Source organism: Ictalurus furcatus, chromosome 26 (assembly GCF_023375685.1).
Source record: "Ictalurus furcatus strain D&B chromosome 26, Billie_1.0, whole genome shotgun sequence".
Taxonomy (NCBI): Eukaryota; Metazoa; Chordata; class Actinopteri; order Siluriformes; family Ictaluridae; genus Ictalurus; species Ictalurus furcatus.
In genome coordinates this window covers 9795420-9811233 of record NC_071280.1, presented here as the reverse complement: position 1 = coordinate 9811233, position 15814 = coordinate 9795420, and the positions used below count along the sequence as shown (strand labels likewise).

Here is a 15814-nt window from a genome sequence, read left to right as displayed (position 1 = left end):
AATGATTAAAAAAAAAAATCTTACCAGTGCAATCACAGTGGCTCCAGCTCCGGCACATGCAACAATGTAGAGATGGTAGGACAAATAAAACTGTAATGGAAGGAAAGGAAAGACATGTCAGAGCCATATCACGCTGAACAATTCACTAACAGAGTTTGTTTATTCACAGAAGACGAATAATGTTTAAAACATTTGTTTAACATATTTTGTCTAATGCTTTAAATATGACATTTTTTCAGCAATTAAACTGTAAAACAACACTTTTAACACAGAATTTATATCAATTACTTAGTAATGGAAGTCCCATTGACCAAGGGCATCTCTTTTGATATGTTACTAAAAATGTTTAGATTTTATATCCATTACAGCTTTCCCTCTTCTCAGTTATGTTAACGAGCTAAAAATGTTTACTTTCCCTTGGCAAGTCTAAAACATCTTAACATGCTGTTATTTCTGTGATATGAACATGATCTATACAGATTATAAGCCAAACATATGAAATTTCGTTTTTGGTATAAGGCAATTCTCTAGGTCACTTTAGATAATACAATAAAATGTAAATCTATTGTTCCCCTTTCAAAATTTAAATGGGTCCTTCTCACACGAACATTTGGAATAATGGGTAGAACTTTACCTCACTGGTGTTGCAAATGTCAGCCAAGGTTTGCCCACAAGCTTTCCCAGGATCTGCGTTCCAGGGAATGACTCCTGACAATACAACAGAACACCACACGTTCAGGTTGGATGAAAAACTTCCGACCCTGTCTTGTTGGAAAATATACTTCAGCACTGCATTTATGTCATCACATTTCATGATTTACAGACAAACAGAAAAGCAACAATGTGTACATTGGTTCCACGTGATTGAACCGAGTTACATTAACACAGTTTGATTTCGTACTGTATATCCAACATGATTTGATCATTTATTTTCAAAGCCCTGAAGAAAATCAAACTCCACATGGTCATTAGAGAATATAAGCCAAAGATATGAAGATCAAACCCAGGTCACTGACCCAAACTGAAGATCAAACCCAGGTCACTGACCCAAACTGAAGATCAAACCCAGGTCACTGGTATTCAGCAGCAGCCACATTACCATCACACTATTCTACCATGCATATTTAATCACGTTAATTTAATACTATAGTTATAGTTTCCGTCAATGCAACATCCCTCAAAGTTTTCATAATCTAATTGGTTTACGTTAATTCAACGTGAACTGATCAGGCTCACACATAATTCAATCTACTAATTAGAAACTTGTTTAAATTAAGTTTGTATAGGCAATTAAATAATGTTTTGATGAGAAACTTAATTTTTTTAATGTAAACTATACGTAATTAGTTTTTTTCTTAAATCTGACTGACCACATATTTCTTTTTTTTTAAACTGTCGGTACTTTACATTAAAACGTGCACAATAATATTTAGCATCCCATTTTGAATTCCTGAGGGCACATTTACGCCAACTGTCCCTTAGGGAACGGAGATAAACCCTTATTGCACCTGTTTTTACTCTCTCTAAGAGGCAACAAGCCAAGGGCTTTATGGCTGATCAATGTAAATTAGATTGTACAAAGCACCAAGGCTGTATTCTGTTTCACCCCCTTATTACTCACCGTACTGCCTCACATCCACACAGATGTTGTCAATAGAGGTGAGGTTGGCGATGGGAGACTTCATGGCGGCGCATGTGGTCCACATGTTGTAAAAGACGAAGACTGGCACAGCAGAGAAACCAAAGATGCCCAGCCAAGCCAAGCCCAAGATGTAGGTCAGGAACACAAACTGTGGGAAAATGAGAAAAACAGTGAATTTGTAATTCTAATACACACAATAAAACCATATATTAGTGTGATTAGTGTTATATTATGGATGTAACACAATGACACTATCTGTATCTGTATGAACAGCAAAAACATGTACAAGCTAATATTTTTTCTTAATTAATTAAATTCATATGTGATGTACACTATTTGGGCGATTCTGCTAAATCCCTAAGTCATACAAATAAAGTATCCGTAAACTATTCTTTCACTTACCAGGAGCAAAATATTTTTTTCTTTTTTTTACAAAAACCAAGCCTGAAGTCCATGTGAACTTACAAGGGAAATTCTTGAGAATACAGTGCCCTCCACTAATATTGGCACCCTTGGTATATATGAGCAAAGAAGGCAGTGAAAATTGTCTTTATGTGTGCAGAACCAATTATAAACTTGCACTGCTAGAGTCCTATTTTTCCATCTTACCTCATGTCCTGTACACATCTATTTCCATTTATAGCAATTAAATTGTAAAGGTGATCTTTAAATTGCCAGTACATCATCTCTTTACCTTAAATATTAGTAAAATGATCAATAGTTATTGAAATAGACGCATACCTTCCCTCACATGTTGTAAGGATTAAGGATTCTTTTGGTGCACATAAGAGATAGAGAGAACATGACATGGAATCATTTTTAACACTTTTGTTTCACCTCTGCTATATAACTTGTCAGATGTTCACGGGTGAAAGTATAAGTCTCAAAATAATTTTTATGTTGCAATCCTTTATTAAAACATGAACTAGGTCGTTTTGACATAACCAGAACATAGGGGTTAATGCTCAATCACACAATAATATGGTGACCTAGTTAAGCCTTATCCATGGGGATTAGAGCTACTGCACATGCAAACACACACACACACACACACACACACACACCTACAAGGCTTTAATTTATATTATACTATAGGACAATTAGACTGTATAGCACAAATAGTACTATAGCAGTCCTGCAGGATTGGCCTTGGCCTGTATTTGCACAAGTTGTAGGATGTATTTGTGTGTGTGTGTGTGTGTGTGTGTGTGTGTGTGTGTGTGTGTGTGTGCGAGTATTTGTGTGCTCAACTCTCACCATGGCACTGATGCAGCGGCCACACACAGTGGTCTTGAACTCGCTGTGCATCTCTTTGACCGCGCTGGTTGTGTAAAAGCCCTCAGCCAGCAGGATGATGCCGTAAAGGAAGAAGAAAGAGGCAATGCCATAGATGATGTACTGCAGAATCTGAACACTGGATAGAAAACACAGAAAGAGAAAATAGGCCTTTACCTAAAAAATAAAATAAGTCACATTATTGGTAGTGCAGAAATTACACAGGTTTGTCCGGAATTTTATATACTATTACTATTATGTAGTACTACACTATTATGTCCAAAATATTGCATCAACTTATCCATTTTTTTCATTATTTTACTCTATTTTACTTTACTTAAATCCATAACTTACTATTCAACAACGTATTTTTAAAATCCGAGTCAAATGTATTATTTCAGCTTGTTTAGAAATATGAAATATGAAATGAAAACACATCTCATTCACACACCATTTGTTCATTTAAAAAACAACAACATTGAGACGCTATATTAACAAACATTAACACTAATGTGCTCCTAATATGTTAATCATTGCCTCCTAATGGATCATAACTGCAACTGATTCAAACAGTGCTATGATTTATGTATTACTCTCACTTAGGGTTAGCAATATGGCAATATATATATATATATATATATATATATATATATATATATATATATATATATATATATATATATACAGTATCTCACAAAAGTGAGTACACCCCTCACGTTTTTGTAAATATTTGATTATATCTTTTCATGTGACAACACTGAAGAAATGACACTTTGCTACAATGTAAAGTAGTGAGTGTACAGCTTGTATAACAGTGTAAATTTGCAGTCCCCTCAAAATAACTCAACACACAGCCATTAATGTCTAAACCGCTGGCAACAAAAGTGAGTACACCCCTAAGTGAAAATGTCCAAATTGGGCCCAATTAGCCATTTTCCCTCCCCGGTGTCATGTGACTTGTTAGTGTTACAAGGTCTCAGGTGTGAATGGGGAGCAGGTGTGTTAAATTTGGTGTCATCGCTCTCACACTCCCTCATACTGGTCACTGGAAATTCAACATGGTACCTCATGGTAAAGAACTCTCTGAGGATATGAAAAAAATAATTGTTGCTCTACATAAAGATGGCCTAGGCTATAAGAAGATTGCCAAGACCCTGACACTGAGCTGCAGCATGGTGGCCAAGACCATACAGAGGTTTAACAGGACAGGTTCCACTCCAAACAGGCTTCGCCATGGTCGACCAAAGAAGTTGAGTGCACGTGCTCAGTGTCATATCCAGAGGGTGTCTTTGGGAAATAGACACATGAGTGCTGCCAGCATTGCTGCAGAGGTTGAAGGGGTGGGGGTCAGCCTGTCAGTGCTCAGACCATACGCCGCACACTGCATCAAATTGGTCTGCATGTCTGTCGTCCCAGAAGGAAGCCTCTTCTAAGGATGATTGCACAAGAAAGCCCGCAAACAGTTTGCTGAAGACAAGCAGACTAAGGACATGGATTACTGGAACCATGTCCTGTGGTCTGATGAGACCAAGATAAACTTATTTGGTTCAGATGGTGTCAAGCGTGTGTGGCGGCAACCAGGTGAGGAGTACAAAGACAAGTGTGTCTTGCCTACAGTCAAGCATGGTGGTGGGAGTGTCATGGTCTGGGGCTGCATGAGTGAGGGAACCATGAATGCCAACATGTACTGTGACATACTGAAGCAGAGCATGATCCCAGCATGTATTCCAGCATGATAACAACCCCAAACACACCTCCAAGACGACCACTGCCTTGCTAAAGAAGCTGAGGGTGAAGGTGATGGACTGGCCAAGCATGTCTCCAGACCTAAACCCTATTGAGCATCTGTGGGGCATCCTCAAACGGAAGGTGGAGGAGCACAAGGTCTCTAACATCCACCAGCGCCGTGATGTTGTCATGGAGGAGTGGAAGAGGTCTCCACTGGCTACCTGTGAAGCTCTGGTGAACTCCATGCCCAAGAGGGTTAAGGCAGTGCTGGAAAATAATGGTGGACACACAAAATATTGACACACTGGGCCCAATTTGGACATTTTCACTTAGGGGTGTACTCACTTTTGTTGCCAGCGGTTTAGACATTAATGGCTGTGTGTTGAGTTATTTTGAGGGGACAGCAAATTTACACTGTTACACAAGCTGTACACTCACTACTTTACATTGTAGCAAAGTGTCATTTCTTCAGTGTTGTCACATTAAAAGATATAATCAAATATTTACAAAAACGTGAGGGGTGTACTCACTTTTGTGAGATACTGTATATATATATATATATATATATATATATATATATATATATATATATATATATATATTGCCATATTGCTAACCCTAAGTGAGAGTACACCCCTCAAAAATATGAGGGGTGTACTCACTTTTGTGAGATACTGTATATATATAAATTTAGCACATACACAAAAAATTATTTATCAAGCAACAAACATCAATACTGTAGGTACAAAAGTAGATTTTAACATGCAAGCTGTGAATTATATAATCTGTGTTATATAGTCAACTCCAGAATTATTGGCACCCTGGGCAAACCTGGGTAAAACAAAAAAAGTTTAATTATTCTATTTATTTAATTATTTGTTTAAAGTTCACTCAGGTGAACTTTTAGAAACACTTAAGCAGTCATCCATGACTTCCTGTTTCACTGGGGTGCAAATATGAGGTGACACAGAAATCCTAGTCATTCATCAACATTGGGAAGTTTAGAGAATACAGAACAACTGGGTCATGGTTGGACTAACTAAATCCACACAAAAATGCTTCTATGGACACAGAATGAAGCTTCTGACATGGCCATCCCCGTCCCGACCTAAAGCCCCTTGAAAATCTGTGGGGTGAGCTGAAGAGGTCTATAGAGACAATGTAGAAACGATAGATCCTGCAGGATTTTGATAGATACTCTACTAGGGATTAATCTCAGATTCATTGTTCTGTATTCTCCAATCTCATCAAGCATGATAAGAGACTCAGTGCTGTTATGTTGGTTATGCAAAGGAAGGCTGCACAAACTACTAAAATGCAGGGGTGCCAATAATTGTGACATGCAAAAAAAAAAAAAAAAATTCCATGATTAAGATTTTAGAATTTAGGATATTTGCAGTCTGAACCCTGTGTCTTTAGCCTGCAGTTCAAAAACAAAAATCTATTCATTCTGTTCTGAACTGAAAAATCAGCATTGGCATGTTCACATGCATTTTGGTCACACGTATTCAGACACAATATACAAGGCTGCAGCAGATGGTGATACATAATGCTACCTAAAATACATTCCTATTTCCTGTGCTTCTCTACATCTCTATGTCTGTCCTTCCCCCCTCCTACCCTCTTTCTTTGTTTGCCATACATATGCACCATACCACCAATTTAAACGTGCAAATGATTAAAATGTGAAATGTACACTGTATATATATATATATATATATATATATATATATATATATATATATATATATATATACGCCTACATTTAACAAAGATTTTTTGGATAAACCTGTGTTGTGTTTGATATCCATGAGAGCATAGCATTTTTGTGAATGATTTGAACAAAAGATCAAAAGGTTAAATAATAAAGACAATTTTTCACAGCCTTCTTTGCTCATATTTATCAAGGGTGCCAATATTAGTGGAGGGCACTGTATATATAAACCGTCATAATCTGCATGCACATTTCTCCCTATCTCCCCACCCCGACACACACTCACACGTCACCGAGGGTGGCATGCTCGGCTGTGATGTGGGAGAAGTGGTTCTCCAGCATTGTCATGGTGCTCGTCAGTGCCACGTGTCCGCAGCCGCAGAACAGAGCCACGCCTGCGAAGCACAGGATGGTGGCCACCAGTGAGGCGTACGGCACACCACCCAGACATTTAATGCAGCAGTCCAAGCAACCTGCAGTCAGACGGAAAGACGAGAAAGTGATATTGCAACGTTAGATTAGTGAGACATAACAGCAGTCCGCATGACTTTACTCACCACACGTTAACCAAGTTAATGATTTTCTGGCTCTGGGGTTATTGTGTGGGGATAAATGAGGTTAATTATTATTATTCATAGTATCCACTGCATGCTAAAAGCATCACACACTTCACACACAGCTCTAATGCAAGTCTAAAAAAGGAGGAAAGCATGGGGATCAAATATGTCTTCTTTGGTTAACTTTCGTAAAGTGGATGTGTGTTGATCCCCCCCCACCCCTCCCCCCAGACAGTTAAACGCTGAAAATGTAAGTTTCCATGAAAGCTGATATTTTACAGTGAGACATCTTGACGAATTGGTTACAGTAATTTGGCAGGTGGTCTTATTCAGCTTAACAGCTGAGTATGCAACAGTAAAAAGCACTTGGAAAATGACAAAAGATTAATACCGGCTACTAAAAGTACTAGAGTGGTCTAAGTGGTAGTGAAAGAATAATTTCAACCGAATGAGGTTTTAACAATAGATGCCAGTGCAGAGAAATAAACAGAAGTATTATCCTAGATCTTGTCTGAAGAACCATGTCTTTATATCTTTGCATAACGAATGGAGACACTGGGATGTTCACTGTGTGATTAGTGTGTTCACACTGAAAACCCCCCAAAAAACAACGTGCACTTTCAGTTCCCGGATGATGCACTCGTTCAACTGAAAAAACAAAGTGTGGAATGATGGACACGTCATGCACTCAACGGTCGCAGCTTTCCTTACGTAGCACATGGGGAGGGGCTATATCAGGCTCAGATGCTGAATGAAAAAAAAAGTAGTATAACCACTACTTACTAAGTTGATTTAAAATTGTGCAAGCAGAGATGATTACACCTACGTCTCACGAATACTGAGGTCTTATTGGGCATAAAAGGAAACATTAACATAAACAGTAAAATCTACCAATACATTTTTGTTATCTGTTTAGCTATTTCGCTAATGCTGGCACCATTGCATTACGTGCGTTTGACGTAATTTGCCCTCGACCGGGAAACAACATGTACTTCCGGTTAGTACAATACTGAAAGTGTGCCATTTGAGACCATACTACCCTTCTAAAATTCATACGCTAGATGGCAGAGAGTATAGCGCATAGTATAAGTATATAGTGTATAGTATGTCATTTGGGACACACTAACAGTCTTCTTCCCTGCATTTAATATAAAATGCTCAGTATAAAAAGATTTAAAGGCTATGTCCCATACTAAATACAGGGTGTCCCAAAAGTCTCCATACATAGGGGAAATTAAGACTTCTTAGCATAATGTCTTCCAATTTTTTTCATACTTAGTTTATATATATATATATATATATATATATATATATATATATATATATATATATATGGAGAATTTTGGGACACCCTGCAATATGGTACAATAGTACAGACTTTATGGTAACAGGTAACCTACAGCAGTGTAATTTATGTTGTGCTGGTACGCAGTTTGGGACAGATATTTATTCGTATCTGCAGCTCCTATACCAGCTCAGTGTGCGACTCTAGTGCTGAAACAGAACGTCAGCGTACATGTTTGTCACATATAGAAAGCAGAGATTTGCTTATTCTTACAGACAGTAATGCATTTAATGGATGCCATTCATGTAAAAAAACATTTCCCATCAGGAAGACACTAGATTTTTTTTTTTGTCAAATGGGGGATTTTGCATATGATCTGAAACCCTCTATGTAGTTTATGAAATTGTACCACTTTAAGAATTTGTTATAAGCATCCCTGATAAATTTGCTTCCCATGATTGTAGGTATGCTTGGTATGTTCACAGGATACACAGCATTCTGAATTTTAGTCATTTCTGCAGAAGAAGAAAATGAAGCAACTGTTTATATTCATTGCTGAGCAAAGCACATGAGTCAAAATCACTTTCTGGGGGGGTGCATACAAAGAACCATCGTGTTTCTTGTGTCACAACACATTAACATTGCGAGAAGGTATGCACAGAAAGTAACTTTCAATACAGATACAGAGATAAATCTTTGGCATGACAAATCAACCAAACAAAGCCAAGAACTATAATCCAGGTCAAAACACAGATTTAAAGTTAAGTCCTTGAAAGCTCCTTTCACCCACGTTTCACCTTAAAAGAGTCCTTTGACCCAGTCATCTGGTTAGTGATGCAAATTTATTTCCAAGCCGTATAGTCACCCTGAATATACACAACCATCTGTTCCACAGCACTGCCCTTTAACGCATCCAACAGCACTGCTGCAATCAGCAGGAGCCCTAAAAGTCTGACACATTAACCTGTGATCACCGTAATCGTTGACAGATAATTTATATATGTACAGTGTGATGATTTCATTAAAAAAAAAAAATCGTAGATGCCATAAAAGGACAAAATGGATGGAAGCATTTTAGGAAAAATGATGGAAGTGAGATTCGCCTTGTTGGATGAGATTCAGGAATGATGATATGGACAAGATGGAGACATAAGATGGAGAGGGGAGATATCATGATCATTTAAATCTTATATAATAGCTGTTAAAAATAGCTCTGCTAAAAACACACACACACACACACACACACACACACACACAGAGGCATACACACAGATTGAGAATAAAAGAGGGTGTTAAAATCACATGCTCTTGCACATTCCACTTTAGTGTTTCCATGGAAACCCTTTTCCATCGGCATCCCGAACACTTTCAAATCGCAGTGAAGCGAGCGGTGTGTGGAAACGGGCGCTTCTTCTTTGTCCTTCTTTACTGCAGTCGTATGAAGAAAAACGCTAAGAAAACTGTCATTAGAAAAGGTCACTGTATTTGCATCAAGCACTATATTTCACAATATCTTTTGCACAACATTAATTTATCACACGAGAATATCTATACAGAGATTATGCTCTTTTTATATGCGCTTACACTCTCATATACGGCTACACATGAAGGAATTTTGCATATTTATCCTGATGCTGTTGTTCTGTGCAGATCGTGCGTGTAGTCTCTAGTTACCTATATTCTCCTGTGTACTTATTGTACTCTGCAGCACTTGCTGTTTTACTGAAACTGTCATTTTGTACACTGATGTTGTCTTTCAGTTGTACAGCCAGAGGCGTAGTTTCCGAGGAGGGGTGTGGGGGAGGTAACCCCCTAATAATCAGAACTAGCTATTATAACCCCCTGATATTTATACCATGATCAACTGAAACACATGTCGAAGTAATTTATGTTGCCACATTACTGGTGTTCCGAATCGACTGTGAGGTTGTCATAATAAAAAACAGACAAAAATACTCAAAGCACCCGCTACGTTGTGCAAGTTGGTATCGCCCAACTATTGCCTCGCAACACAACGCTTGATTTCTGCCGTTTGACTGGGAGGGGCACAGGTAGTTTTGAAAATGAAGAGAAGAGCTGCCCAGCAGACTAATTTTGCATTGCTGGTCAGAGAGGGACCGTAATCAATCAATCAATCAATCAATCAATCAATCAATCATGTACTCAGAAGGAGGTAGGATAATATTGTGTAATCTAGCTAAAGACATTCCACATGATTTTGCATTGCTGGTCAGAGAGGGACCGTAATCAATCAATCAATCAATCAATCAATCAATCAATCATGTACTCAGAAGGAGGTAGGACAATATTGTGTAATCTAGCTAAAGACACTCCACATATATTATAGCTTGCTAGCAATTCATAATTCATTGGAATTTAGCCATAACTATCAATATAACAGGTTAGCAAAAAGCAGCCTTGTGTTATGTTAACTAAATTTTATTTGAATAATTCCCATTATTATCAGCAACAAGGTTGTTCACACTAAATGACATGTATAAGTTTTAATAAGTTACAGTGTGCATTCATTTGGACTGTTATTATGCCCTGAGTAATTTGCTTTAATGAAACAATCATTTGATCATAAATGCTTGTGCATGATAGACAGATAGATAGATAGATAGATAAGCAGAGGATAATTATGTAATGACACTGCGGATATAACAAAGCTGATTAAAATTTTTTTTTTTAATTAATTAAAAATATGAGGAAGTAAACAGTATCCATTGACACTTCAACCCCCCCTATGTTCAAACCAAAGCTATGACCATGTGTATAGCTATTGGCACTTTATATCATCTGGTGTACCGACCCTCCTGTTCTGTCTTGTATGATACACTGCGTTGTTAAAGGTACACAATGTAACTTTTTTTTGTTCAAAATAAATAATGAGTAAGTACATCATAAATCCATGTTCCAAACCATGTTTTTGTCTTACTCTGATTCGCTAAGGTAAGCCTATTATAAGTATTTATGTTTTAGACCAGGACGGATTTCGCTGGTAATTGCGTACATACGTCATTCGCCCACATGCGTCTCGTCATATCCATAAACAGAAAAAAGTAGCTCTGACCACTTTGTCACGTGTAAAGATGTGGGAGTAGCGTAGGTTAGATCAATGGTTTTCAAAGTGGGGGCCGCCAGGAGGCGCCCGGGGGGCCTCAACAATTTGGTGTGAAAAATAAATAAATGTATGTTTTCTCTTTCTCACTCTCAGAAACCACACACACACACACACACACACACACACACACACAATCAATTCCTAATGTAATGTAAAGATGTAAGATGTCATTATTAATAAAAAAAAAAAAGGGGGGGGGTATATTCAGAAGTCTGTATTTTTAATGTGTTTTAAAGACATCTTGCAAAAGGGGGGCCTCGGTCAAATTTTAACGGCTTTTGGGGGGCTTTGCCCTGGAAAATTTTGGGAACCTCTGGGTTAGATGTCACAACGAGTGAGACCATGGACCGTGCAAAATGGGAAACCTCTGATGTAAAAACTAACAGATGCCAAACGGAGCGGAGTCTACAGGCAAAAAAGGAATGCGACTGAGTTCGTAATTAAACCAGAATCAACACTGGCGTGGCTTTTCAAAGATGGTGACAACTCAGAGATTTAAAAGGCTTTAAAAGCGACCGGGAGATGGCTTTTTTCTTACTCAACAGATATTTTACTGAAACGATAAATAGCCATGTAGCTCTCTACAGAGTTCATTGTAAAGCATTATCTATTGTAAAGGGTGATTTCTGTATGGATTGTTAATGTGCAGTGCTGGATTTTATTTTCAGGGAAGGACCATGCAAATTATAAACCTAATGGGTAGCTAAATTAACAATGTTTTCAGCTGTCTAAATTGGTTTTATCTCTTGAGCCTAGTAGCAAATGTTTTATGAGCAGTAGGATAAATCTCTATTTTATTTTAGTTATGAGAAAGAACAATTCACTTCTACTCCAACTAAAACACATCTGCTACACTGTTTGACCTTATCAGACTGTTAATCCTCCGGGGCTGAGCCCAGATTCTTCTCCATGCATTTTTTCCAGCTCAACTAGTAGCCTAAGTTTTGTTTTATGGAAGCTGAGGTAACGCAGCTGTCAATATATGACATGATCAGAAAAAGTTGGATTTATCATAAAACTTGACTCAGGTGTTGTCACTGTTTGTAGGACTACCAGACTGATAAAATATAAAACTTTTCTAACTAGGCTAGTTAGCTAGTGGTGTCTCTATCCAAGGGGAGGCACAATTAAGTTATGGGTTTAGCTGCTACAGTGCCATGCAAAGTACATTATCTTTCCTTATGCTCTGCTCATATCATGTTCGCGTAAACAAGAACTCATATAGACATTTACACACCATGTTTTCCTTCTCAGCGTGAGAGGATGTTAGTGTTTCAGTTTCAACCACTTTATTAAAAAATAAATATATCCATTTTTCCTCACACTGTGTGAGCTAGCGTTTGGCAGAATTGAGATCAGTCAGCCAATAAGACACGAGTATTTCCACGTATTTTACTTGTAAAGCCTGTATGATTGGTCTCACGTCCGTTCACTGAAGATATAAAATTACAACACCGCCGTCTTCTTTTACTGACGTTCAGTTATGTAGTGGAAAACTGCTCTAAGTGGAGAATTACTCGGGGCTAAAGAAAAAATCTTCGTGACTACAGCCCTGAATTCCCAGGCCAGGTTATGCGTCTGGTCAAAACAAAAGCAGAAAATATGGCACTAACCTGCTCAGATGACATCTTTTTTGGTTTTCCATATGTTCACCGGTGCCGCAAACCATATTCATCCGCACAGACATGCAGAGCCGAAGCACAACCAAGCACAGTGTTCTTCCGTAAAATGCACGCAGTTTTATTTTTTAAGTGCTAGAGGGCCAAAAGTTACATAGTGTACATTTAAATACACACTATTAAAGATATACTCAGCAACTTTGGTGAATTTATTTATGTTCGGAAAACCAAAATCCAAACTAATACATCCTTTCCCTCTCAAGCCACACCCAACAACCTGTTGCTAGAATGCCTGAATGTTCCTATTCATTTTGTGGATGAAAACTTAGAAAATGGTCGTGCTTTTGACCATGACAAAAACAAATCTGATAATTAAACTAACTAATTAAAAAATGACTCAAAATCTATGACTGAATATAATGATATTTTTTCTCAACGAATAGAAATGAGATACAAATGTCAAAAATGGATTTTATCTGTTTATTCACTAGCAGTTTATTCACTTGCATCTGTTTATGCAATTACAGAATGGGAATTATTTATTAGCATAAATATTTCAATGCAGTTTTTACAGTAAGACGCAAACTAATAGTAATACTAATACTAATACTAATAATTTTCATCACTACTATGTTAATCCAAGTTAGCCTTTTATTTAGTTAACAATAAGGATAATGGCAATGTGCATTTGCAAAGCATTCTAGTTCATTTAAGAGGGTATTAAAATGTAGAAAACGAATGCATTTGCTGTTTGCTGTTTTTTAGCAACTAAACCTAAAATAAGCTAAATCACAAAAATTCATATCACTAAAAAATATTTTAAAATGTGTCCTAACTACAGATCCCACCTTTAAGCTATTAAAATCTTTCTGGATGGATCCCAAGATAGATGTCAGAGTAACTACGCCATTCAAATCCATGAGTGTTAAAATATTTAATGGCTGTAAAATCTCCTGCTTGAATGCTCTAGAAACAGTAGGGCAGTAAAGGGATGACGGAGCTGCGATTTGTGCACTGATCAGGCTCCACTTCTGGAACGAGTCATAATATCTGTTGACCGAAGAAAGTGTGATAGGAAAGAGTTGAGTCTAAGAAGCAGTGGGAGTTAAGTGAGGAGCAGAAGTTCTGATGAGTGATTGCATAAGAGCATGAAGTAACGTTACATAATTGATTTATCCAATTAATATTCATGGCGTAATGAGGCAAACTGAGATATGGCGGCCGCACTAGCTGCCTCAATATAGAGTCAAACTCCAGTACTGGGCCTAACTATGGCTCTAGAGGTTCTAGAGATTTCTGAGAAAATATTTGTTCTTTCATTGAAATAGCTGACTGCGATTTGGCTAGATGGGACCAGTCCAACATTCAACATCCAAGATAATATACAATAATATCTATATTTGTATGGACACAATTAATCAGGGTCTACAGGTCCACTGAACTGTGTCAGACAACACAGTTTTACTATACCGTACATATGCTAAGAAGTATTTTTATGGTATAGTAATATTGGTTATTCATTTTAGATTGGTTACTTATTTTATATCAAAAGATGATTATGAGGCTAAAATTTCATAAATCCTATGGCTAGTTGCGTTTAGTCCTCCCGTTTCAGATTTAACGTTCATTAAGTAGTTTTTAAGTCTGAAAAGTTTGTAATTTTTGGTGAAGTTCTCCTCAACTTCATACTGCTATCAATAATATAACTGCTTAGGGAAGAATCTCTGGTATCTGTGGCACCCCAGGTTCTGTAAGAAACAATATGTGGACCACCACAACATCCAAACAATCAGGACAAGCAGGCGATTCTACTTGCTTATCAATTCATAGAGCTCTCCCTCAGGTGTTCTAGCCTAAGCTGTGGAGTGCTCACTGAAGTAAAGGGCTGTATTTGTTTGAATTTAATATTGCTTCCATCCAATTCACAAACTACAATTTTAAGGCATAACAATGCCTGTAAATGTTTAACTTTTAAACAGCCAGCTTCAACTAACCTCTGGCTGAATCACTGACTAAACTTTTAAATAAAAATAAGAACCTCTAATGTGTCTACCAGTGAGCAAAGCTACATTTTGTTATCACAAATAACACTGTTTGACTATCCATTAAACACTTTAGTGCTCTTACTGTAAATTGCTTCTCATGAATAAATAACCAACTAAAGTAAAACATCCTGATACGGCATGTGATACACCAGAAAACTGGCTGTATTGTCTGTCCTAAAAGCACAAGTCCCATGACTTTTGCAATGGTCCAGTTGTCACCTTTGGAAATGTTTATGCTCTTTCTCAGCCCTGGAAAGAAAGTTAGAAAGTGCATTAGATAGACAGAGCTGCTTCCCGATGTACAGGAAATCAATGACCTATTCATTACAGCAAATGTTATGGGCCAATGAGTCTCTGAATCATCTCTTTAATAAAAAGGACATCATTATTTAGTCTACATAATTTCTCTCATATTTACATTCTGCCATGCATTTATCTTCTCACTCAGTAAAAAGAAAATACAACCTTGTAACTCAGTTGCACATCTCTGATTTTTCCTGCGTCCTGCTGCAAACATGTGTGGTGTAAATCGGTGGTACCTGAGGGCTCTGTGCTGAGAAACTAACGACGTAGTCCATATTAAAACAGCAGGCACTCCAGCCTCTAAAACGTTATTGCTTCTTCTGATGTACCTAAGATTAACACCATCAATAAAGCAAACTCACTATAGGAACATTCTCCAAAGGCAAGACAGCAAATAAAATGAACTTCGGCAGCTTATGAAGGACAGACTCCATGCCTGGTTAAGGCCAAAAGGGAAGGAGTTGATTAGGGTGAACGTTTGAGGCTGCTGCTAGTTAAGAGATCAGTTCGGCTTTCATCTCC

The 15814-nt window shown here is 37.6% G+C and overlaps 1 protein-coding gene across 2 annotated transcripts in view; it reads right to left on the bottom strand.

Moving 5' to 3' along the window:
• gpm6ba (glycoprotein M6Ba) overlaps nt 1–15814 on the bottom strand; it is a 34668-nt gene that overhangs the window by 6312 nt on the left and 12542 nt on the right. For both annotated transcript variants that reach the window (XM_053615409.1, XM_053615408.1), the window contains exons 2-6: nt 6646–6832; nt 2900–3056; nt 1622–1790; nt 635–708; nt 25–90 (exon numbers count right to left, since the gene is read on the bottom strand). In XM_053615409.1, coding sequence (XP_053471384.1) covers nt 25–90; nt 635–708; nt 1622–1790; nt 2900–3056; nt 6646–6832 — 653 coding nt within the window. The remainder of the gene's footprint in view (nt 1–24; nt 91–634; nt 709–1621; nt 1791–2899; nt 3057–6645; nt 6833–15814) is intronic.